This window comes from Pseudorasbora parva, chromosome 18 (assembly GCF_024679245.1).
Source record: "Pseudorasbora parva isolate DD20220531a chromosome 18, ASM2467924v1, whole genome shotgun sequence".
In the NCBI taxonomy this organism is placed as follows: domain Eukaryota; kingdom Metazoa; phylum Chordata; class Actinopteri; order Cypriniformes; family Gobionidae; genus Pseudorasbora; species Pseudorasbora parva.
In genome coordinates this window covers 12,465,410-12,489,636 of record NC_090189.1, presented here as the reverse complement: position 1 = coordinate 12,489,636, position 24,227 = coordinate 12,465,410, and the positions used below count along the sequence as shown (strand labels likewise).

General features: G+C 36.3%; 1 protein-coding gene across 19 annotated transcripts in view; it reads left to right on the top strand.

The window, feature by feature from the left end:
* cast (calpastatin) overlaps window positions 1-24,227 on the top strand; it is a 46,038-nt gene that overhangs the window by 16,593 nt on the left and 5,218 nt on the right. For 5 of the 19 annotated variants that reach the window (XM_067422671.1, XM_067422672.1, XM_067422673.1 and 2 more), the window contains 24 exons: window positions 10,461-10,523; window positions 12,560-12,718; window positions 13,153-13,269; window positions 13,622-13,726; window positions 15,317-15,361; window positions 15,449-15,544; window positions 15,858-15,938; window positions 16,797-16,847; window positions 17,766-17,849; window positions 18,751-18,828; window positions 18,903-19,019; window positions 19,146-19,253; window positions 19,723-19,839; window positions 20,012-20,095; window positions 20,209-20,259; window positions 20,449-20,501; window positions 20,542-20,590; window positions 21,464-21,514; window positions 21,840-21,914; window positions 22,774-22,830; window positions 22,991-23,077; window positions 23,204-23,320; window positions 23,427-23,540; window positions 24,076-24,186. In XM_067422671.1, the coding sequence (XP_067278772.1) occupies window positions 10,461-10,523; window positions 12,560-12,718; window positions 13,153-13,269; window positions 13,622-13,726; window positions 15,317-15,361; window positions 15,449-15,544; window positions 15,858-15,938; window positions 16,797-16,847; window positions 17,766-17,849; window positions 18,751-18,828; window positions 18,903-19,019; window positions 19,146-19,253; window positions 19,723-19,839; window positions 20,012-20,095; window positions 20,209-20,259; window positions 20,449-20,501; window positions 20,542-20,590; window positions 21,464-21,514; window positions 21,840-21,914; window positions 22,774-22,830; window positions 22,991-23,077; window positions 23,204-23,320; window positions 23,427-23,540; window positions 24,076-24,186 (2,070 nt within the window). Of the gene's footprint in view, window positions 1-3,535; window positions 3,691-10,460; window positions 10,524-12,559; window positions 12,719-13,152; window positions 13,270-13,621; window positions 13,727-15,316; window positions 15,362-15,448; window positions 15,545-15,857; window positions 15,939-16,796; window positions 16,848-17,765; window positions 17,850-18,750; window positions 18,829-18,902; window positions 19,020-19,145; window positions 19,254-19,722; window positions 19,840-20,011; window positions 20,096-20,208; window positions 20,260-20,448; window positions 20,502-20,539; window positions 20,591-21,463; window positions 21,515-21,839; window positions 21,915-22,773; window positions 22,831-22,990; window positions 23,078-23,203; window positions 23,321-23,426; window positions 23,541-24,075; window positions 24,187-24,227 lie in introns of those variants that run through there. The other 14 variants (XM_067422684.1, XM_067422685.1, XM_067422687.1 and 11 more) reach the window with 9 other exon arrangements.

Sequence of the window (24,227 nt, the reverse complement as noted above, 5' to 3'; positions counted from 1 at the left end):
AAGCACGGGAATTATCATGGAAATCATGTTTTAATTTCCATTGAGTTGAATGGGAATGCTAGCGGATAACTTTCTTCAGCTATATTAGAACTCAAGGATCGCTCAAACAAACAGAGCAGTGTTTTATTAGCGTGACCTCAAAGTTGTGTAGAGCGTTTACAGAGCCTGTTTTGTTTTTGAATGTTTTCTATTCAGATTGTCAGTTCTGAGCCTGCAGAACTTGAATTGCATTTACATCGACAGTGAGAGTCATTCTTTGGCCTTCTGAGATTCTTTCCTGGATTTGATCACCTCTCGATCTCTACATGTGGGTGTGGAACAGTGCTGCTGACAGACTCATTATTAACAGATAAGACTTGCTATGCAACACTCCTGTTTAGTCACCCTTTTGTCCTGCTGAAGCCTGCTTCATGTTTTTCACTCGAAAAAAACACACACAAAAAAAAAATCCAGATCATATTCACTTGGAAATCATCATTTACACAAGTAAAATGGGTTGGAAAATCGCCAAAAAATCAGATGGACAGTAACAAAATCTGACTTGGTTAGTTGTTCTGTCAGGGCAAGATAAACTCAAGCACTGCAGTATCTGATGGATTTGGTTAGTGGTTCTTTCCTGTTTTCCTTATTTGGTTTCATTCGAAGGACCCCCGTCTCAGAAGTGGGTCTATGGAATGCAGCTACATTCCAGCATGCACATGACAACAAATGTTGAAATTTAGGTGTATGTCGGAGTGTGTCGAGTTTTGTGGGAAGTGAGATGTGCATCTCAAAATCTCTGCCCAGCTGCACCCACTGTGACTGATTTTGCCGTCATCGATGTGTGAGCTTTTTCACATGGATGAAAGCTTTCTGTGAGATTGTGCAAGCAGTGGAAAAACATAGTACCATGATTTTGGGGCATGACTGTAGCTATACTGCATACAAATGCCCATGACACAACTGGTGTACCCTAGGGGTGCAATTTTAAGACAGGCTTGTGTCCCTGGCCTCTCCCTTCAATTTCCTGTTCAGTGACAATATACACTACTGTTCAAAAGTTTGGGTTCAGAAATTAATACTTTTATTTGGCATTAAATTAATTTCTGAAGGATCATGTGACACTGGAGATTTCAAAAATTCTGCTTTGCCATCTCAGGAATAATTTACATTTTAAAATATAGTAAAATCTAAAACCGTTATTTTCATTTAAAATAATGTTTTACAATATACTGTTTTCAAATAAATGCAGACTGTGAGCATGAGACAAAACTATATATATATATGTATATATATCTTTAAAGCATATGTTTTATAGTTGCATTATGTTTAGTGCTGTCGATTCGATTAATCGTGCTATCAAATCGATTAATCGCAACCAAAATAAAAGTTTGTAACATAATATATGTGTACTGTGTATAATTATTGGGTCAAAGGCAAGATGTCACAATTTTGGTGTCCGCATTAGATGTGTACAAAAATGTGTACAAAATGTTCAACAGTATTTTTATATACAAAAAAACCCCACACATTAAATGCAAGTAAAGTGTCTACTTTAATATTTCGAATAACTTTTGTCAAAATAAAATGTCAGCATATGGGAGAAATAATGTTCCAAATTGTAAAATTGTCATTCAGCGTAATGGTCCGGACTTTGATTTTGCCATTACATCTTTAAATAAACATAAAATACCAAGTATATATTTAATAGTATGTATATAATACAAAATATATTTGTTTTCTTAGCAGTGTTGGCTGTATTATATTATTAAAAGGACTATGTCTTATTTTATTTTTTGTATTTAAATAACCAGGGGACTTTTGTCCCGAAAAGGCAGTTCGTAAGAGATCATTCAGTGTAAAAGGATCAAGAAGCCATTCTGAAATCATATAAAAAAGATAGTCATTTGACAGTCTGAGATATCATTAAAAGGCACCCTGAAGACCATGTGGTGCTGTAGAAAAGTGAGTTCATTTTCTCTTAAATATTTGATAATTCCACCTTTCATGGTGTGGTAGCCTAAGTTACAAAACTGCACATTATTCAGTGAAACATATTGTAAGAGTTATTTAAAAATAAGATGTTGTGAATAATTGTAATTAACTTTTCTGGTCAAGCTCACTGTTTGATATAGGTGGCCAGTTGATGGCATGCAATATAAGCTGAAGTAGAAGTTTCTTTCATTCCGGGTAATGTTTTTTTGTTTTTGTTTTTTTATTCAGTGTAAATGCACCAACATATCATCCATTACATTGAATGACAGCATTACTGTATAAATAACAATTTAGCATCTTATTTGTTAAATGAGCAATGTTTAGCATGGACAAATATGTATTAAACTAAATAAATATTAATATTTGATGTTGAATATATTTTTGTATTGTTTAATTTGTGTTATTGACTCATTTTAGATGCCATGAACAGAAAGTTGAAAAGCAGTGTAAAATGGCAAAAAGTAAATGCAGACCCAGTAGCTAGGGTGGCACTTTAAAGCCCAATCGGACTTGAAGCCTTGGTAATCTGAAAAAAAGAAAGAAAAGATGACAACTTTAGAGGTTTAACTTTGCCCGATATGTGCACCAGATGGCGCTCTTCCACCATAAATGTTGGCTGAGTTTTGTTCTGTTTGGAGTTTGTAATTAAAACGACAACCTGTCTGAACAAACAAACCAGATTTGCCTTTTGTTTTAAGGTGGGTATATGAAGGCAGTGAGTCGAAGCGTGCAGTGGCTACGTAACTACGCTGCTTTCCTCTTACAAAAGATCGTGGCACCAAAATGGCACCAAAAGTCCAAACTTCCGGTTAAAGTAGGGCTCATGACTCACCCAGCTATTTTTCTTTCTCAGTCTTTCTGCAGTGCGTTAACTAATTTGCTCTGTTTCTTTCTTTCGTTTGTTTTCTTTCTTTCTTTCTTTCTTTCTTTCTTTCTTTCTTTCTTTCTTTCTTTCTTTCTTTCTTTCTTTCTTTCTTTCTTTCTTTCTTTCTTTCTTTCTTTCTTTCTTTCTTTCTTTCTTTCTTTCTTTCTTTCTTTCTTTCTTTCTTTCTTTCTTTCTTTCTTTCTTTCTTTCTCGGTGTTCTTTTTCCATGTTCTGGGTGTGGCAGATTGTCGTACATGTGATGCTTTTCTCTCTTTCTCTGGGCTGATGGTAGGTTGTGCAGTTCAGATTCCTCAGCAGTGAGTGTACCAGACACACCCTGCCTGACAGACATAATGTAGCCTACTGGAAAGCTTGTGCCTGCAGCCCTGAACTACGTCTTTTTCTTCCCCTGCCTCTACAGAAATGTGCACTGCTTATCAGTCTAAACTGACCCAGACCCCTTCAAACCACTGCAGTCAGCCTATCATTGAAACCCATAACCACCACCCCAAGTCCAACTTCCTTAGTTCTATGGTAACAGTCTTGTGTTTATTTTTCCTGGCTTGCTGTGCAGATAGGCGGGACTCTTCCTCTCAACCAATCAGAACACTTCTACAGTGCACCATGAGTCAGGGGGAGGGGCTTTAGCGGGGGAAATGCTGAAAGTGGGAGGAGTTTGTCTTCTGTCTTCTCTGCTGGGCGTGTTTCTTTTAGTATATGCGTGCGTGTGTGTGTATGAGGGATATATTTTTTGTATTTATCAGACTGAGTGAATTTGAAGTGAATCTCTCTTTTAGACTGGATTACAGACGAAAGTGAAACAGGACACTCTCTTGGTTTTGTTACAGATGGTACGTATCTACAGCTCTTTCATTTCAGTCTGTGGTTTCCTGCCAGTGTATCTGCATAGCTGAAGATTGTGCCAACTGCGCTGCAGTTTGTGGAAACTATTAACATTGGCACGAACTTTTGGCACGAAAATTTCATTGTCGTCTGATAGATTTAAATATATTTAGATTTAGATATATATCTGAACAGACTTTATCTAAATTAAAAGAAAGTTGTATAAAAAGCTGATTTGGTTATTAAGCTGGTTACTCTGGTTTTGTTTACTGCATTGGTTTACAGTTTAGAAGGTTTAAAGGACAGCTGTCTGTCATTGTGCTCACATTTCTGAGATGTTTCATCAGTATGTCATTTACATATTTTGTAACCTTCCATTTTGACATGCGCTCATGGCAAGAGGTAATATTTCATGTCTGGAAACATAGCTGGATAATTATTTCGTTTCATAATAGGCTAGGACTAAACCAAGTGTGCTACACCCTGTTTGATTGTTACAGATTCTGGTTGACGAAGCTGACAGCATAGACTTTCTAAGTTTACTCCGGTCAGGGTTTCCAGGTAGGCCTATTTGCAGCAAAATAGCTTAATGGCCAGTCAAAAGTATCCCAAAAATAGCCTATGCATTTTCTCCATCGGACGGATGAATTCTCCATTGAATTTGTACATGGGGTGAGTTTTTGGGGTGTTGCAGTGCCAAAAATCATACGTACAGGGGTGGAAATCAACCTGCAGGAAAAATGTAACCCCGAGGCAACAGCTAATTGGTGCCATCGTGATCAAACTGTTTTGGAAATCTGTATGCTTACTTTTAAGCTGTTAAATGCCCATGCTGTAAACTTTATGCCCATGCTGTAAACTTTAGATGTCTTAAAATATGAATCTATGGCCACAGGCTCACAAGAACACAGCTACGTCATCTGCAAAACACATGGTTAAACAAACCACCTGCGTTGAATTTTATCCTCGGTTTTGCTAGTCATGAATACACACACACACACACACACACACACACACACACACACACACACACACACACACACACACACACACACACACACACACATATATATATATATATATATATATATATATATATATATATATATATATATATATATATATATATATATATATATATATATATATATAGCTACCTTGCTGATTGCCATTTATTACATACCTGACTGCTTGCAAGTAGCAACTTGAAGACATTTTCCAAATCCAGGATGTTACCTCAACGTTATGGCATTTCTAATATAAAAGCTAACATTTCAGTCAGTTGCAGTCTTGCATAATTCACTGTATTTGCATAAATCAATTCTTTAGTCTCAGAATTGACTGCAGTCACTTTACTAGTTAGTCTTGAAATGCAATCTGCCCTGTGTCATGCTAATCTGTGCTAGTGAACCTCTCATTATCATACCAGTTAAACCTGCCCATTCTTAGCATCATATCGTCATTACGGCTTTGTTGTCATAATATTGAAATGTTGTCGTCATGGCAGTTGATTACCTAATAGCAGGTCATTCTGAATGAGAAACATAGCAAACATGATGTCATACAATGGGATTAACTTTCTGAAACCACAGAGGGTTTATGACTACTGTTGTGGTAATATGGGTGGAAACATGCATTAAGTCATACGTTTTGTTAAAGAAAAAGACCTATAAACTGAGGGTTAATGCAGTTGAGGGAGTCTAAGCTATTGGGATGTAAAATCAATGCTGATGCAGATGAGTTACATTTACAAATCAACGAATTGTTATGCTCAAAGGGTGTGTCTACAGATTCAGCGTGCGACTCCAATAAATATGCTTCTTCAATACGATCGCATTAGAAGAGGGCAGTGGCTCGGAGGCTAAAACAGGTTGGAGAGGACCTGTGTGGTTTGTACCTAACCCATGCTGCTTTCTTTGCCACATTTGCTAACGCCTGCAAACAATCTGTGGTTTCTGGGAGGAGTTGTCAGGCTTGGACTGTGCAGCTGCAAAGACATTGTTGTGTGAAAGTTAGATTGTCCATCAGGAATTTTGACCATCATTTCAGCTCAATTTTGAATGGACTGGACTGAGTCATGCGTGCTATTTTTGGGGTGTTGGCGTTGTCTGTCCATGACATCAGCTAAACCAACCCTAGACAATTTAAATAACAGCAAAATGATTTTGTATCGCTGTCTCTGTCGCCATCATCTGTTGTGGTAACATTGATGAAATCTGTGTAATGTTCTGGTTTTAAGTGCAGTGAGTCAGCATTAAATTCATTTGGGTTCTTCTGCACACATGCAGTCTCCTTTTAAATAGTACCTTCCTTTTGTTTACACAATGCGTTGTGTTTTTTATTGGTGAACATGGATAGTGTTTACCTGACTAAAAGGCACGTATCTAGGTGGTTTCTTGCACGCAACGTTTAGTTCTACACCCATGCTCATTCAAAACTATACCAACACTAGTTCTCTTATGGGTTTCCACCTTTTTTTCTGTTGTATTGTTGTTGAATGGGTTGGGTTATTAGGTTATCAGCCAAGTATTTCCAAAAGTGCTCTGCTATGCGTTCAAGAGTTTTCGCTAATGTCTGCTCAGTTTCAGTGCTTTTATTATTGCTGTTGCTCATGTGTCTTTATAATGACACTGGGAAATAACACTGAGGCCGCAGTTACACTGCAAGTCTTGATGCCCATTTCCAATTTATTAAAGGGTTAGTTCACCCAAAAATGAAAATGAGATGTTTATCTGCTTAACCCCAGTGCATCCAACATGGAGGTGTGTGTTTCTTCAGTAGAACACAAATGAAGATTTTTAACTCCACCGGTTGCTGTGTGCCAGTCATATAATAGGGTGAGTATAGGTAACAAGTATATGAGAGCAAAAAAAAAATAACATGCTTAGCCAACGTGCACAAAAACCCTGCTGCTCCTGACGAGTTAAGACACGAACCGATCGGTTTCTGTGAAAAACCGAACAGTATTTGTTATTTTTTTCATATCCCGACGAGTCTCATCAAGTTTTCCCATCGGCTATAACTTCCATTTGGGGAGGTCAAAAACCGGCGTGATCATACAGAAGGCTACAGAAGGCTTATTCAACTGATCCGCTCAGGCACTAATGAGGAATCTATATATTTATATCTATGATCGTTCTTATAGAATTGTTACCTATTCAGCCCAAGACTGGCACAGCTACGGTTGGAGTTAAATCTTCATTTGTGTTATACTGAAGAAACAGATACACCTACATGTTGAATTCACTGGGGGTAAGCAGATAAACATCTCATTTTCAATTTTCAACTAACCCTTTAACTTTTGTTAACATGTTTATATTACTTTAACTCATCAAATAAGTTTTTGATGATACATTTTCAGCTTTTTTTTAAGCTACAAGATTCAACTCGTAAGTAGAGGCGGACACCGCTTCATTATTTGAGTAAGAGTAAAGATAGGCCTACCTCTTGCTAAATTTGACTCAAGTACAGCGTCCATTTTCTAAATATTGCATAACTGCCACAGTGCTTATGTACAGAAACATCCTACTACATGGAGTTATAAAAAATGTTAATGTTAATACCTTGGAGAATGTAAAAGGAATTGAAAGTAAAATCAAGTCATTTTTACCATGTTGCTTTATTTAACATTTCTCACGTGCCCACAAGGCAATGGCACAATGGCAACGCTCTGCCAAACCTCTGCTAGAGTTTTAATGGATTTTTTGCATCCACATTTTAACCTGACTGTGTTAAAAACACAGCATACTCAAGAACATCACAGGTAGGCACATTCCCAGGATGGACCTGCTGCATCTTCATCCATTGTTTCGTCCATGGTTTCGTCTCTTATTTAAATCTGACCATGGAGTTGACTTTGGTGGGAAGCTGAAGGTGATTGCTGATAGGCTGTCCCAATGAGTGGCGCCTGCACAATCCAATCATGTTTGAGAGGGAAACAACAAATTGAGGGTTTCCAAGATTTTTCTTCTATTTTTTAAAACTTTTTTTTAGAAGAAATAAGCGTATGGGTACTTACGGTTATGGATAGAAATGTAGTGGAGTAAAGAGTACAATATTTGCCTCTCAAATGTACTTGAGTAAAGTCATGAGTACTCCCCAAAAATGATACTTGAGTATAGTACAGATCCCTCAAAATTGTACTTAAGTACTGTACTCAAGTAAATTTACTCTGTTACCGTCCGGCTCTGCTCATAAGTCAGTTTAATGTAATTTAAGCCAAATTGATATTATTTCATTTAAGGCAGTGTTTTTTTTCTACTGTGCAGAGGAAAGCATCTGCTTGGCGCATCATCTTTAAAGGTCAGTAAAACAGTTGAACGGTTAAGTCTTTGTCCCCCATTGCGCCATATAAAAAAGTCAAATAAATATGGTTGATGGTGTCCACCTGTCGTGAATTGATCACTTTGGTCACTTTTTTAAGGATGTATGACTCCCATTGACAGGGGGATGCGATCTGTGCGCTTACATGCACATATCTGATTCATGTCAGATTTACATCCACATATGAATGAGGCCTGAAACCGATCGGATGCTTTTTTCCTGCTTACACATTTGTGATATGATATCTGATCTATGCCACATGGACAAAATCAGAATTTGGGTCACTTGTACCATGTAATGTAATTGAGGCCTTAGTGTTGATGTACATAAAGGCATGTCTGGCATAGCTTATTTTTGAGAGTACATTTTTGTCAAATATCAGCACAATGGCTCTAATTGTAGCTTCAAAACAACCTTACAATCCTCTGAACCCTTTTTTCATAGATGTGGTAAATGTTGTGGCCTAGTGGTTAGCACATATGCTCTAATATGTTGAGCTGTGGGGCTTTTTAGGTTGAGAGCTTGTGTCCGACTTGTTTCATTTTCCTATCCCATTTCTCCTCTTTTCGCATCATTTTCTGTCCTTTTCGGCTATCAGTGTCCAATAAAAATATTAACAACAACAAAATCAATTAGTATAATAATTATGAAAAATAATATTTGTCATCATGCATTTTTTATAATAATTAATTTGCATTGTAATTCTATTTTGTATTTATTGTTTAATTATTACATCCATCCAAAAAAAATGTTATTTAAAAAAATAATATAATTATTATTAATAATAATATATTTAATGCTTAATTAAATCCAATGATTTGTATATTATTTCAATTGTATTATTATTATTATTATTATTATTATTAATAATAATAATACAATTGAAATAATATACAAATCATTGAATTTAATTAAGCATTAAATAAATAATTATTAAGAATAATTATATATATTTTTTTTAAATAACGCGCACACACACACACACACACACACACACACACACACACACACACACACACACACACACACACACACACACGTCTGGTTTACTGTCTTTGTGGGGACTCACCATTGACGTAATAGTTTTTATACCCTACAAATTGTACATTCTATCCCCCTTCACTGCCCCTGCCCCTAAACCTACCCATCACAGGAAACATTCTGCATTTTTACTTTCTCTAGAAAACTCATCCTGTATGATTTATAAGCCTTTTGAAAAGTGTGGACCGCTGGCTGGTTCTCACAATGTAGGTGATCTCAGGTTTTACTATCTTTATGGGGACATTTGGTCCCCACAATGAAATATAAACAAGGACACACACACACACACACACACACACACACACACACACACACACACACACACACACACACACACACACACACACACACACACACACACACACAATTAATAAATAAGTAAGATAGAAGAAGTGATATTTTATTTCCTCTGACCTGCCATGACAGCATGTTTCAGTGAGTCAAGTGGGTCATGTAGGACAATGTGACACAATCATATCTGATGTTTTTGTAGAGTTATAGGGAATGGCATTTTGAAACAATGCGACGTCACAGTGGGTTGAGCTATTTGGTGCAACATTCAGCAAAAATAAATTAAGTGATAGCGATTGACCTATCTTATCACTTGCCGAGGTCTCTGAGGACAAAAACCTCAGATCTGCATGGATTAATTTGATCACATGAATAAAGCTGACGTTTGACTGTATCCTCATCTATGGTTCTTTGCATTTCATCATCAATAATACACCCTCTTTCAGTAAATTACCTAAAACCTGCTGAGCTTGTTAGAACACCTTAAGGAACCTCAAAGCAGTACATTTACATGTTCGGTGCTCGTTTCATTTCTCTTCCACCCAGAAGGTTTGTGAACTGAGAAAGGCCAAAAGAAAAGCAAACCATGAGTTGTCTAAATTACCCTTGAGCAACTGTCACTAATAAATAAATGGCACATCTGTGTTTAAAGGTTTAGAAGACCACAATGAATGGCTAGAAGTGTAAAAAGCCCTTGTTCAAGTATCTGTGAACCGAGTTTCTGAACTACTTAGTCGTTACATTAAAGATAAGTTAGGATTTGTATTGCTTCAGAGTTATTGATTTCTCTAATAATGCTGTATCGGATTAGAAATACACCCTGCACTTTGGATTTGGTACATTTTTGCTTGCATTTAGAAATAATGCACATATTTAAGTGTGTTTGATTATGTGTTCACTGGGTTTATTTTCTCTCTAATTCAGCATGACCTTGTTTCAAACTGAACTCATGATTTGCATGTGATTCTGGCTGTTTTTAATGTATCTAGGTCAGTAGTGAGATCAATAGTGGACTTATGCGTTTGTGTGTATTAACAGCAATAATGCTTTTTATAATAATATAAATGCATTTCCTTTACGCAGACACTCATCCGATTTCTTCCTGTCTCTCTTCTCTTTGCAGTCTCAGCAGGTCACATCCACCCCAAAATCTCAGGTCTCCACAGCGAAACCTGCACAATATGAGGTAAAAACCTTCATCCTTTTCAGCAATTTATTACATTTATTCACATTATCTCATTAATTTGTCTAATGGAAAAACTCCACTCCACTCTTTATCGACCCATGGCATCTACACTGGAATTTGGCAGTCATCTGCTTTTTCCTCATTTGAAGTATGCGGGTGTCTGTAATGTTCTGTGAGGGACGCTACTGTTTTTTAAAGAGGTGTGGAGTTGTTGCTGAATGGAGAGCTGGGAAAAGTCTTCTACATATTCAGATAAAGTGTTTAATGCTATTCCCTTCAGTAGAAATGTAGACACTATGGGCCCAATCATACACCTTGTGCAATACTTACAAGTGTTTTTTGACTAGTTTCAGCCTGATGCAGTTATTATTTTCAGGCCCAGCACCACGTTTAAATAACAAAATGACTCGCGCCCATCTGGCGTGCTGGTCTGAAAACGAGGTGTGTTCAGGCGCATTGTTGGCGTGTTGCTATTTTTAGGCAACTGAAATCGACTGTGCCATTGACCAAGTGAAACCTGGTCTAAAGTCAAAATTTTAATATTATTTGCCTACAGGCAGGTCCACAACGCGCATTTACTTTGCTCTTTTTACACACAGGGCCGTGCAGTAGCACACAAACATTTTTAAATATTAAAAATAAAAGGAGTCCTCTCTGGCGCCGTGTGCAGTCTTTCTGCTCGCAAATTCTGCCATGTAAATAACGAATCCGCCATAGAGCAACTACAACTGGCTTTAAAGGGAATGGGAGATGCGCATTTTTATTTATTGCGCATTATTCTCAAAACACACCCATGACTCATTAAGAGAATAAGGACAACCCTTTTAGACCATGCACCGGGCGTATCGACCATTTTTCCCGTCGTTAAACTAGCAAAAGTGGATTCAGACACCTAGAGGATTCAGACACTTAGTGCGTCCTAAGTGCACCTGCGCCATGCACTTTAGACCATGCATTTAGATCGTTAAAAAGGGCTCTCAGGGTAACAAGCTTATTCTGAAAAACAGCTGAAGGTCACTTGGGAGTGTAAAAGTCTCTGCCACAATACTAGGGTGTTGTGGGGGGCTGTTGCAAGGTTGCTATGCGCTTGATGTTTCAGAACTGAAAAGTCCAAAAAACAGCTTTTTTGCAACAAGCCCAGAGAACGACTTGTTGTGGAATGTGCCTATGGCACGATTAGTTAACCTTGAGAGCTGTAATAGTAAAAAACCTTCCTAAGAGAGAGAGTTCCACATGTAATACTTTTTCAAATGCAAAGATGTTATCCAATCACAGCAGTGGGCGTTTACACTGAAGACTAACAGCAGACACGCCCCTTAAACAAAGTGTTCAAAACAAGTACTAAAATCAAGGTAGGATAAATGCCATTTATTTCTAAATTCTGACCATTTTGGATGTAAAAAGCTTAGTAACATTATACGCGCACCCCAAGAAACATTATAAAACAATGCGGTTCATGACCCCTTTAAAAGCTACAAGAAAATAATCACTGCATAAAGAAAAAAAAAAAAAAAAGTCTTTATACATTCCAATGTTTGTATCGACTCAAGAAGAAGGAGAGAACTTCTTTGCTCGCCTTTTGAGACTTTTTGGTTGCTAAACAGAAATGTTTAGATTTTCTCTTGTGGTTATTTGTTGCTGTCGGACAGAGCATGTTTCTGCTTTGGATATTTGGTTGTGGCAGGACATGGTGTCTCCCATGAGAGCCGTCTGCCCTATGACTCACTTTCCTGAATCTAGTTAAGGCTGGAGTTTGCTTTTGATTTGCTTTAACTGCTGTTTGTGTGATTGCTAAAGGTATCGCTCATTTACAAATCGCCTGGCTAACAAGAAACTCCTTAGACTGAAAACAAAGACTTGGCAACCTAGTGCACGCCATCGTGGCACAATTGAGGTGTGGTGCTAATGCAGGAGGCATAGGTCCGAATCTGTCCTGATCCCATTGCCTCTCTCTAAATGTGGAATAAGGCCAAAAAGTAATGTGTGTGACGCCCTGGGTATGATATATGATTGACATTCTCACATCTGCATTATAGAAAGGACCTACGCAATCGTCTACTGCAGCTACAGCTGTTAAACCTGGCACCAGCCCTGCAACCCCAGCAGCTCCTTCAGTAGCTGTAACTACTGTGGGAGCTGCAGGCGGTGGAGGCCTTACCACCACTCAGAAAGGACCTTCTCAAGTCACGCCACAGGTAGACGCCATCCGTCTACTGGATTTATCGGACTTTGGGCTTGTTCACACCTTCCTCACGCTGGTTTTCATCAGGGTCGTACTGCACTCTTTCTTAAACACCTTTTTCTTTTCTATCCTAATCAAACTTGCTTATATTCATGGTTAACATTTTTGGTGAATACTAACACACAACTTTTTTGTTTTTGCTTCCATAACATCTGGAAAACATCTGTTGCACAAACGTCTCTGTCTAATGAAGAGGGTGTTTTTCTGTTTGTTCTTTGGGTCTCAACACTGGCCACATTCATGACTTTCTGGGTGCCGCCTCAAGAAACATCAACTTTTTTCTCTGACATTTCAAAACTAAACCCCATCTTCATTTGGTTTTGTCCATATCATCCTCATACTTAAAAGTATAATAATAAGTATCTCACTCCTGCATGCTGATTGCAGGCCACAGTCTCTAAACCCACACCTGCGCCTTCCGCTAAAGTCCCAACTGTGAGCTCCGCTGCTGGACCTGCTGGAACGACAGTGAAGCCCACAGACCCTGTGAAAGACAAGGCTCAGGTGAACCAAAGCACATCATTCATTGGCGTCTCCTTATTCTCCTGCAAACAAGACTTCATCAACATGCCGCTTTTATGATATCCTCTTCTGCGCACCATTTATTGCTGCTTTTACTTCAAGAATTCTCTTTGGATGGACAGTCCCACCTTAGCAATGTCTTATTCTCCGATCACCACCCTCCACATCGCATGGTGGTTGTCTTTCACACAAGTGTATAAGGAGACAAGAGGTCTTCTCTTTCTGTTGCTTCCTTCTCTGGTTTTGCTTTGGCTGCACAGTTGCTTTCGTTTCTAATCATGATATGGAAAGTTGGTATTAATACTCGAATATGTGGCGCGTATGCTTCTGATAGAGTACAACTGTTCCTTCATCCAAACCGGGACCTGTTAAAGTGGATCCGGCTGTTGGGAAGCCCTCAGCCACGGCTGGTGCCCAAAAGCAAACAAGCGCTCAAAAGGTACTTATGGAATGACAGAGCATCATCGGGAGTGCATCAAAACGACGCCAATGTTCTTATTTTAACCTTACGTACTCATGCTAAAAGAGATTTGTGCTTGAAAAGAAGCAACCAGCATATCTTAATGGATTTTAAAAAGGGCTTTTACGGGAATCCTTTCTTTAACAGTTAACACTAAAGTTCGGCCCTATGCGATAACTCATGTTAATGCATTTCAAAGCATTACAGAACTTGAATGAGGATGTAAAGCTGGTCCAGATAGCACATGTACACTTCAATTTGAAAAGTTTGAGGTCAGCAAGATTTTTTTGAAAGAAGTCTCTTTAAGCTCACAGAGGCTGTGTTGATTTTAACAAAAATACAGTGATATCAGTAATATAATATATTATTAAAATGTAAAATGACTCTGGTAAGAGAAATAAAATCATCAGAAATAGTGCTGTCAAATTGATTAATCACATCCAAAATAAAAGTTTGTGTTGTTTACATATGTGTGTGTGTGTGCTGTGTATAATTATTATGTAGTATATATAAATACACACTAATGTATATATTTAATATCAATCTTTATTTGTATAGCACCTTCCAACAGCCAAAAGGAGGACCAAGGGGCTTTACAATTAAAACAGGAGAACATCTACAATATAAAATATTTAATTTTATATAATATAATATTATATAATATTTTATATTTATATATTATATATTTATATTTATATATACATACACACATACATACACAAATAATTCTTAAATATATACATAAATGAGTGTGCATTTATATACGCATAATAATTACACACAGCAGACACATATATTATGTAAACACAAACTTTTATTTTGGATGCTATTATTCGCGATTAATCGATTTGACAGCACTAATTAGAAACCATTCTAATATGCTGATTTGCTGCATAAACATTTCTTATTATTATCAATGCTGACAGTTTTGCTGCTTAATATTTTTGTGAAAATAGAATGTTTATTTAATCCATCCTTACTGTTACTTTTATCAATATAATGTGTTCTTGTTGAAAAAATATTGACTGACCTCAAACCTTTTAACAGTGTTGTAAAATGGCAAGACATCTTTGAAAAAGTTAGAGCAGTGTTTTCCAGATGATTCATTGTTTCTATTTTAAGCATCTTTTTTCAAAATTATAGGTTAAAATCGGTATGAATAGAGAAAGTGTATATTCTAGCTTCTGTTGACTGATCAACATTTCTTTTACTGGTTTTGTTAACCTCATATTATAAAATATGTAGCGAAATTCTGTTCAAATAAATAATAATAAAAACATTTTTTTAGATCGAATATAGCATATCATTCAACAGCATGTCATCTTTTAAGTAAGTAGTTCAAGTCAACTATCCACAAACATCCAAAACATTGTAAAACATCCTTTAATAAGAGCAGATTTATACAAAAGTTTGGAGAGCGACATAGTCATCTTACATGGACGTCTTGCCATTTTATTGAAAAATACCTTGGAAGGAAAAATGTGTGCTATCTAGGAATGTTTCAGAAGTACAGCCAGTCCAGTGAGGTCAGTATGGAGAATAATATTGTAATTTTGCTTTGGGCTGCAGGTGCAAGTGGAAGTGGGTCCTCCCGGAGCTAAAGTCAGTACAGAGGTTAGTATATATTCTGAGTTTATCTTTGTGGCTTTTTGTTGTGTGGTCATCAGAGACTCATTCCAATGTCTTTTTATGCATGTGTAGGATGTAGATCCGTTTGATGCGCTGTCTGGCACTTTACCGTCATCAAAACCTCTGGCTCCCAAAGTCCCAACATATACTGGACCAGAGGTCAAAGAGGTAATGCGTGGGTGTAGATATTTAACTGATGTCTATCTAAAACTTAAAGGTATAGTTCACCCAAAAATGAAAATTCTGTCATGAGTTTCTCACTTTCATTGGAGGGCCAGAAATCTCATTTAAAATATTTTCATGTGTTCTTATGGGTTTTAAACGACGTTAGGGTTAGTAAATAATGACAGAATTTTCATTTTGGGGAGAATTAACCCTTTAAGCAATTATCTTAGCATGTGTTTGTTGGATGTTGATTGTTTAACAACCTATATTTTGCTATATGTGTGTGTTTTCTAATGGAGTGTGTTGCATGTCTCAGCCAAGTGTAAAACCGGAGAAGGGTGTTATATGTGGTGAGAGAGATGACACACTGCCGCCCGGATACAGAAAGGAAGACCTGGTCAGTTTGGTGATCATACATATTCTTAAACTCTTTCTTTTTCTTCTCCTTTCAGCTTATTCGTAGTCAAGCACAAATTAAATGTTATTTCAAACCTGAATGATTTTCTTTCTTCCATTGAACACAAAATGAGGACTTTGAAAAACATGCTGGTCTTTCTTTTTCATACAATTACAATTAATGGGGACTGAGGCTTTCAAGCTTCAAAATGGACAGAAAGGCACCAAAAAGCATAATAATATGATGTTATATTCCAAGTCTTCTTAAAGGGAAAGTTTACCCAAAAATGAAAAATCTCAATTACTCATCCTCATGTTTAATTTAGGCTTTTATTCATATATAAACACTGATCAGCAAACACAAAAAGAAGCTTAACCGCACTTGCTTGACACGCAAGAACTAATCTCATTGATTTATTCTCAGTTATTTATCATAAATATCTTCATTTATGTTCTGAAGATGACATTTTTTGGATGAACTATCCCTTTAAGACATTCAATGTCTTTATTGTGACGTGAACTGTTCCTTTAAACATTAATTTCTTCTCTCTTCCCACATTGCTGTTTTGTTTCGCTCTTCATAATACCTCCATAAGTCTTGGCTTTTTATTATATCTCACTGATGTGTATGGTATGTTTCTGACTGTCTAATCCAGAGCATTTGTTTTTTAGAAGAGCATGTTTTTCAGTAATTTTTCAGTGGCCTTTAAAGGAGAACTCTGGGAAATTTTTAAGTTAATATTGATCGTTATACCTTTGCGAGTACAATCTAAAGAGAGAGAAAAAAAAGAAACTGATTGGTGCTTGCAACACATAGCTTTTACAGTTAAGTCTAACCCAAGTTAATTTATATATTCAGGAAAAGAAAACACCTACTGGAGTTCCTGAGAAACCTAAAGACGTTCCCAAGGTAGGAGAATTGTGGAGGCCTTTAACTATCAGTGTTCAGTGAGCTGTTGTTTTTAGCCCTTTTCTAATCATGTGACTCCTATTCTTCTAGTTCACACACATTTGAAGGCCCCATGTTTATTTGCCTGCTTCCTAGCATCACATTATGGCCATTGCCACCACACTGTTATTGTCTTCCTGTCACTTCCTGTCTTTGGGCCAAATGCACAAAAAATGCGCATATTGCTTTTTGTTGTAAAAATTAGAGTAAACATAAGTAAGTAATTGGCATAATGCACACCCAAACCATATCCATATAAGGGGATATACATGTGTCCCCATCTTACTGATATTCACACGTCTTACTATTATTCTTCTCACTGATGGACTCTCTGTCTCTTTATCTGTCTGTGTTTTAGTGCCAAATATTTAGCTTGATCTAGGGGTGTTGGCTAGCAAACAGAAGCAAACACATATTCATCACTCATTCACTTTCAGCACATTGTTGCCCAATCAGCACATACTGTACACACACACACACACACACACACACACACACACACGTAACCTGTGGCTGGATTTCATTTATTATGCCATACGTTTTTATGTAAACATCTATCGCCCACCCTTGTCATGATCATCGTTTTACCATTTTGTAAAGATTTTCGATTGCTTTTTCCCCTGATCTGAGATTATTCAGCAGTTTTTTTTGTTTTATAAGTTAGCGTGTGAAAGCAGCGTGTTGTTAAAGTCATTGTCGAGCTCTTGGTATGCAGAGGGTGTGTCTGTACTTTTCCTGCCACGACACATGCTGTTTGTTATTCCCCCGAAACAACAAAGCTTGGGGCTCCCTCTATTGGTCTTTTCTAGAATTAAATGATTATTTTTGACATTTTGTGCATAATTCTGTTTTGTGTGTTTGTTTGATGTTTGTCTAAAGCCTATTAGCACAGACGATGCTCTGGAGTCTCTCTCAGCTGGGTTTGTGTCTTCAGCTCCAGCTGCTCCTAAGAAGACAGATGTGGTGAGTGAGTAGTCTATCTTGACAACCGTTTTTTCTGTTTGCTTAAGTCAGGGGTCTTCAAACTTTTTCATTCCATGCACAGATGGACCTCATTTATGATAAGCCCCTGGTGAGGGAGTTTAATTTTAATTAAATAAAAATATAAAACCAGCTTTATTTTTTTATAGTCTTAAAAATAAAAAAGTGGAATTAAGGAAAATATTTACTTTTTAAAATTATTACTTGTCATAATTATTTTAATAGCTTAATAATAATATTGATCTTTTCAATTATAATTGTTAGTATTTAGTTGTTAATATTAAGATGAAAAAGTAAATATTTTTCACAATTATTAATTTTATCACCTGTGTACCCTAGCACCATTTCGCGAAGTCACACATAGAACATTTTTGCAGTTTTTTTATATTTTAACAAATTTTTCATTTTATTTATTTTAAAAGCTAATCAATAATATTAGCATATTATATTATAAAATTACATTATTAAATGATTAAATCCCTGGCTTTAAAGGGATAGTTCACCCAAAAATAAAAATTCTATCATTGTTTACTGACCCTCCAGTTGTTCCAAACTTGGATATACATTATACATGTCTTTGTTCTGCTGAACACAAAGGAATATATTTTGAAGAATGATTGTCTCGTGCCACATTGACTACCATATTATATATATTTTTTCCTACTATGGTAATCTACGGGACCTGAGACAAACATTCTTTCTGGTATCTTCCTGTATAATATATACAGATTTGGATCATCATTTGACTAAATGATGACAGAATTTTCGTTTTTGGGTGAACCATCCCTTTATGTCACACCGGATCATTCGGTTGCATATGCATAGTCTTGACTTAATGCAAATGTTTTATTTCTTTGTATAATATTTATTTGCTGTTTTTCAGAAAACTGAAACGATAGGTGCAGTCGATGTTCGTTCTGCAGGCATCTCCAACTTTGCTCCCCCTCCACCGTATCAGCAGGTAACGGCTTTTAAAACACTGCAGCAATGACTTCAGCATGTCTAAAAGCTAAGCATGTCTCTCTTCCTGAGCAGAAACAAACCCCGGCGATGTCTCAACAGGCTACTGTAACCAAATCGCCTGCTCCACCGGCTGACAAGAAAGCCAAGCTAGATATCCCCACACAGCCCACTAAACCAAAGAAAGATGAGGTAAAGTCACGTTCAACCCAATACTTTAATGAAATAATATTTATTAAATATTTTAAGGATTCACTATTGTAGGTCAGTCAACATATTTGTTATAAATAAATGGAAATTGTCCATTTTCTATTGTAGTCAAAAAGCTCCATGTCACCGGACGCTCTCAGCGCTTTGGGCGACACATTGGGCGCTCCAGAACCACCGAAAAAATTACCTGAACTCAAACCTGGGCAGATAGTTGAAGTAATGGTTCTGTTTATTTTTTCATTTTTCTTATTTTAATATACATTATATTTTTATTAAGAACTAGTATCTTTTATTTTAGTTTTGTTAATGTTTTGTTCATATTTTGTCAAGCTTTTGTTATATATTATTAGCTTTAGTTTTCATCTTAATTTTATTCAGATGTTTTGTAATTTCATTTGTGCTTTTGTCAATTGCTTAGTATTTTTGCTTTATTTAAAAAATCTATAGTTTTAATTTAATTTCTTTTTATTTCAGTTTTATATTTTATTTATTTCCATTTAATATTTTTTAGTGTTTCAACTTAAATTTATTTCAGTTTATTGCCAAGGCACCATTTCATTTAGTTTTTTTCAGTATTTTCAACTTAATATTTATATTTATAATTTAACATAAATGTTTTTAATAGTTTTTAGTTTTACTAATACCAGTTTTCTATGTTTTTAATCATCTGCATGTTTTTGAGCAGGAGAAGAAACAGACGTCAGAGAAGGGTGTTCGTGTCGGGGAGAGAGAAGACACACTCCCACCAGGTTACAGATTCTCTGAGGAAGAGCTCAAGAAATATCCTGCTCCTGTAAAAGAGGTCAGACATTGAATACAATCTACAAAAGATTTCAAATAAGTGCCTTCGATTATTCTTAATACTTTAACATCACTGATAATGTTTGATCATTAAAATGGGCTGCATTAATGGTGTGTTGTGATCGGCTATTATCACTGGATGCTGTGTTCTGATTTGTGGATCTCTCTCTCAGCCCTCTCTGAACACAGATGATGCACTGGACTTTCTTTCTGATGGTTTTACGGCCCCCGCAGCAGCACCTGTTCCTCCTCCAAAGGTAACAATTTATAATCATTTTCATAAAAAGGAGTGAATATAAGAACAATATTACATTATGTAATGCTTATAATGTATATTCGGGATCTATTAAATATTTGTTTATTTAATCAGGAAAATAAGAAACCTGATGCAGTTCCTGAGAAGACTAAAGATGTTCCTACGGTAGGAAAGCTGTTCCTGTACTGTTGTTTTAAGCCATTTATAATCACATGCAGTGTTGGGGTAATGCATTACAAGTAACGCAAGTTACATAATCAGATTACTTTTAAGTAACTAGTAAAGGTATGCATTACTTTGAAAAATAAGATATATGTGTACTGTTGTTTAACCGCTGGCCATTTTTAAAATTAGGAAACAAAGAAGCCTGCTGTGCTTCCCGAAAAGACTAAAGACGTTCCCAAGGATTTAAATGGTAACCACTGGTGTTTTTGTTTTTAATCAGGAAACAAAGAAGCCTGCTGCGGTTCCAGAAAAGACTAAAGACGTTCCCAAGGTAGAAATGCTTTCTGTGCTTCTGTTTTTAGCCTTTTGTTTTTCCTTGTGTGCGATTTATTTTATGTTAACATAACAGTAACCAGAGGTGTCAAAAGTATTCACATCCATTACTCAGATAGAAGTATAGATTCTAGGGTTTAAAAAGACTTCTGTATATGTTGAAGTATCAACTCAAGCTTTTTACTCAAGTAAAAGTCTAAAAGTAAAAGTACCGGTTTCAGACCTACTTGCCATTAGGACAAAAGCTTAGACTGCACCATAGGAGGCTAAAGTGCACTACCCCATCTCCTCCAAAAAAAATTTTTCTAAAGGCCATAATGACTGTAATGTTATATTAAATGTTAATGTTGAAAAATTTGGGATGCATTAGGCTACCTGTTTCAGCCGCATATAATCCATTTGAAAATGAACGCATTTTAGTACAATGGAAATATATTAAAGAGCCATATATGTGTACTGAGTTTTACGTGATTTGTGACATGTGCAGGTGCGATAGATCACGTACAAACCAATAGGGTGTTGGAATGGTATATGTTTATATTTCTCATCCAACCACAATCAAATTCACTCTATCTGGGTGGCGCAATTTATCTGGATAGGTTTTAGTTTTTTGTTTTTAAACTATGACAAGCCGAAATGATATAAGAGTAACAAAGCTATTTTTAAAATGTAAGGAGCAGAAGTAAAAAGTCGACTGAAAAATAATTACTCCAGTAAAGTATAGATACCCAAAATTTCTACTTAAGTAAGGTAACAAAGTATTTGTCCTTCGTTACTTGACACCTCTTACAGTAACAAATATTATTGCTTGCATTATATACTGTAGGTTTAACTATTCAGATAGTAACCGCTGGTATTTTTTTAAAATCAGGAAACAAAGAAGCCTGCTGTGGTTCCAGAGAAGACTAAAGATGTTCCCAAGGTAGGCCGTTTACCGTCAGACAGTATTTACTGGCCGAAAATTGCCATGAAATATTGATTTGATTTGAAATTGCTTTATTACTGGATAAGGAAGTGACCGTGGAGTGAGATGAAATACATTAAATTAGCACATCTGTGTAAGAAATTGGCGGAATTGGGAAAATGGTCAATAGTACAGTGTACATTATAAAAATATATTTGACAACAGAATCCTATGATTAAGCAAGTTTTCCAGAATGCTTTGTAATAATGCAAATAAGTTAGTGATAAAGTTTGTCTTGCACAGATTAACCTGCTTACTTTCTGTCCTTCTGATCTTCTTTTAGCATAAAGGGGATGAATTATCAGCACTTGATGCTCTGGCAGGTGATTTCGTGGCTCCCCCAAAGTCTGCTTCTAAGGTACAGTCATATGGCAAAATAGCTTCTATAGTGTTTCTATCCAAAGTTTTGAATTTAACTTATGTGCAAAATTGGAATATCACATAAAACATTCACGAATAAAGCAGTGTTTCCATCCCATGTGTTCAAGATTACAGCATCGCCACTTCCTGAGAAGTTGTGGCAAAATATATGTAATAAAAATGGAAGTTGCTGCAACCGGGGAAGCCACTGTGGCTCTTTTATCCTACAACATAAATGACTTGAAAGTGAAATTTTATGTTATCTTGCATTTGAATGCCTGATATGTTCTGTTATATTTTATAATTATACCCAACCAGTTTGATAACAGACTTTTAGAATATCCAAACCAACATTTGAGATGTTATAAATTGGTCTACTGGTCAGTCCAGTTGTCCAATCACATCCTTTGTTGAGGCAAATCCACGAGTTTTTTGTTGTCCAATGAGCGGTTTATTTGGTAAATGTCTTTCTATCGTAGTTTATGCGAATGTTGTCTTTTTGGATAAAAAAAATTAATAATTTTTTAAAGCACGTTTTTAGAATTTAAACACATCCTGGCAGTTTTTTATGCAGTATCCCAAAATTTCCATAAAAATAGGTGTATGGAAACATGCTCGATTCAAATCTCTATTAATATTGCACTCTGTCCAGTATTTCCTGTTCTTGTTTTCTCTCAAAAGATGATAAATATTGTTTTGTTCCCTATTCTATTCTATTCTATTCTATTCTATTCTATTCTATTCTATTCTATTCTATTCTATTCTATTCTATTCTATTCTATTCTATTCTATTCTATTCTATTCTATTCTATTCTATTCTATTCTATTCTATTCTATTCTATTCTATTCTGCTGTAGGTTTCTTCGGCTGCTCCTGACCCTCTAGGCCCTCCACAAAAACCACAGACGGACGAGGTATTGCAAAACCTAGACAAAAAAAGTCCTGGAAATACATGAAATTGTTCATATCAGTAAAATATATTTGTTGTAATATTAGAACTGATGTTCAGCTTTCTGGACCCGATAGATATTAATGTGGCTCTCTCTATTTCTCTCTGCTCTCTCATATTTGTAGGACGCTCTCCTTGCTCTGGGCGACACACTGGGTGCACCAGAAACACCCAAAAAACAACCTGAACTCAAACCTGGGGATATTGTTCATGTAATTAATAATCTTATCCGTCATGACTCTTCTTTGATTTGTATCGTCTTTTACAAATTTAGATATATCATAGATATTGCTACATTTCTTGGTGCCTTTTTTAATAATTGAATGTTTTTTGATTAGGAGAAGGATGTGACATCAAAGAAGGGTGTTCGTGTCGGGGAGAGAGACGACACACTCCCACCAGGTTACAGATTCTCTGAGGAAGATCTCAAGAAATATCCTGCTCCTGTAAAAGAGGTAATACTCTGTCACAGTCATGTGTGTTGTATATCATGAATGTGTGATGACTGGTCACTGTTGCCTGATCTTGGTATTTGATTGGTGGATGTTTCTTCTGTCCCAGCCTTCCCTAGACACTACTGAAGCTCTGGATATTTTGTCTGGTGATTTTACAACCCCCACTGTCCAATCTGCTGCCAAGACCTCGGTTTGTTCTTCCTCTAAGTCTCCTGTTAAGGTGAGACTTCCATATCCCGTAGGAAATAAACACAACTGAGATCTGTTTGTTCTCTTAATTGTTTCTCCTACATAGCAACTATATTGTCTGGGGTAACATTTTTTATTGTCTTATGCTCACCAAGGCTGCATTCATTTGATCAAAAATATACTAAAACATGTAATCTAATCCTATGATGACACAACTAAATTTTCAGCATCGTTACTCCGAGTGTCCTTCAGAAATCATTCTAGTATGCTGATTTTCTGCTCAAGAAACATTTCTGATCATTATCAGTGTTGAAAACAGCTGTGCTGCTTAATATATTTCGAACAACCACGAATAGAACAGCATTTCTTTGAAATGGTAATCTTTTGTAACATTATAAATCTTTTTACTGTCACTTTTGATCATTTAATGCATCCTTGCGGAATTTAAGGATCAAATAATATTTAAACAAATTTTACTTACCCCAAACTTTAATTGTAGGTGTATCTCAATATCATCTTAATGTTTATTTAAACCTCCTTTTTCTCTTTCTCATTCCGTTCCTCAGCCTTCAGATTCAGATTTCGCTTTAGATGCTCTTGCAGGTGATTTTGTCGCTTCTTCTTCTGCATCTAAAGTTCAGTCTGCTGTCTCTGCCCCTCCACATGCTGACAGACAGGTACATTTCTAGTTTATCCATATTTGCACATATTATACATG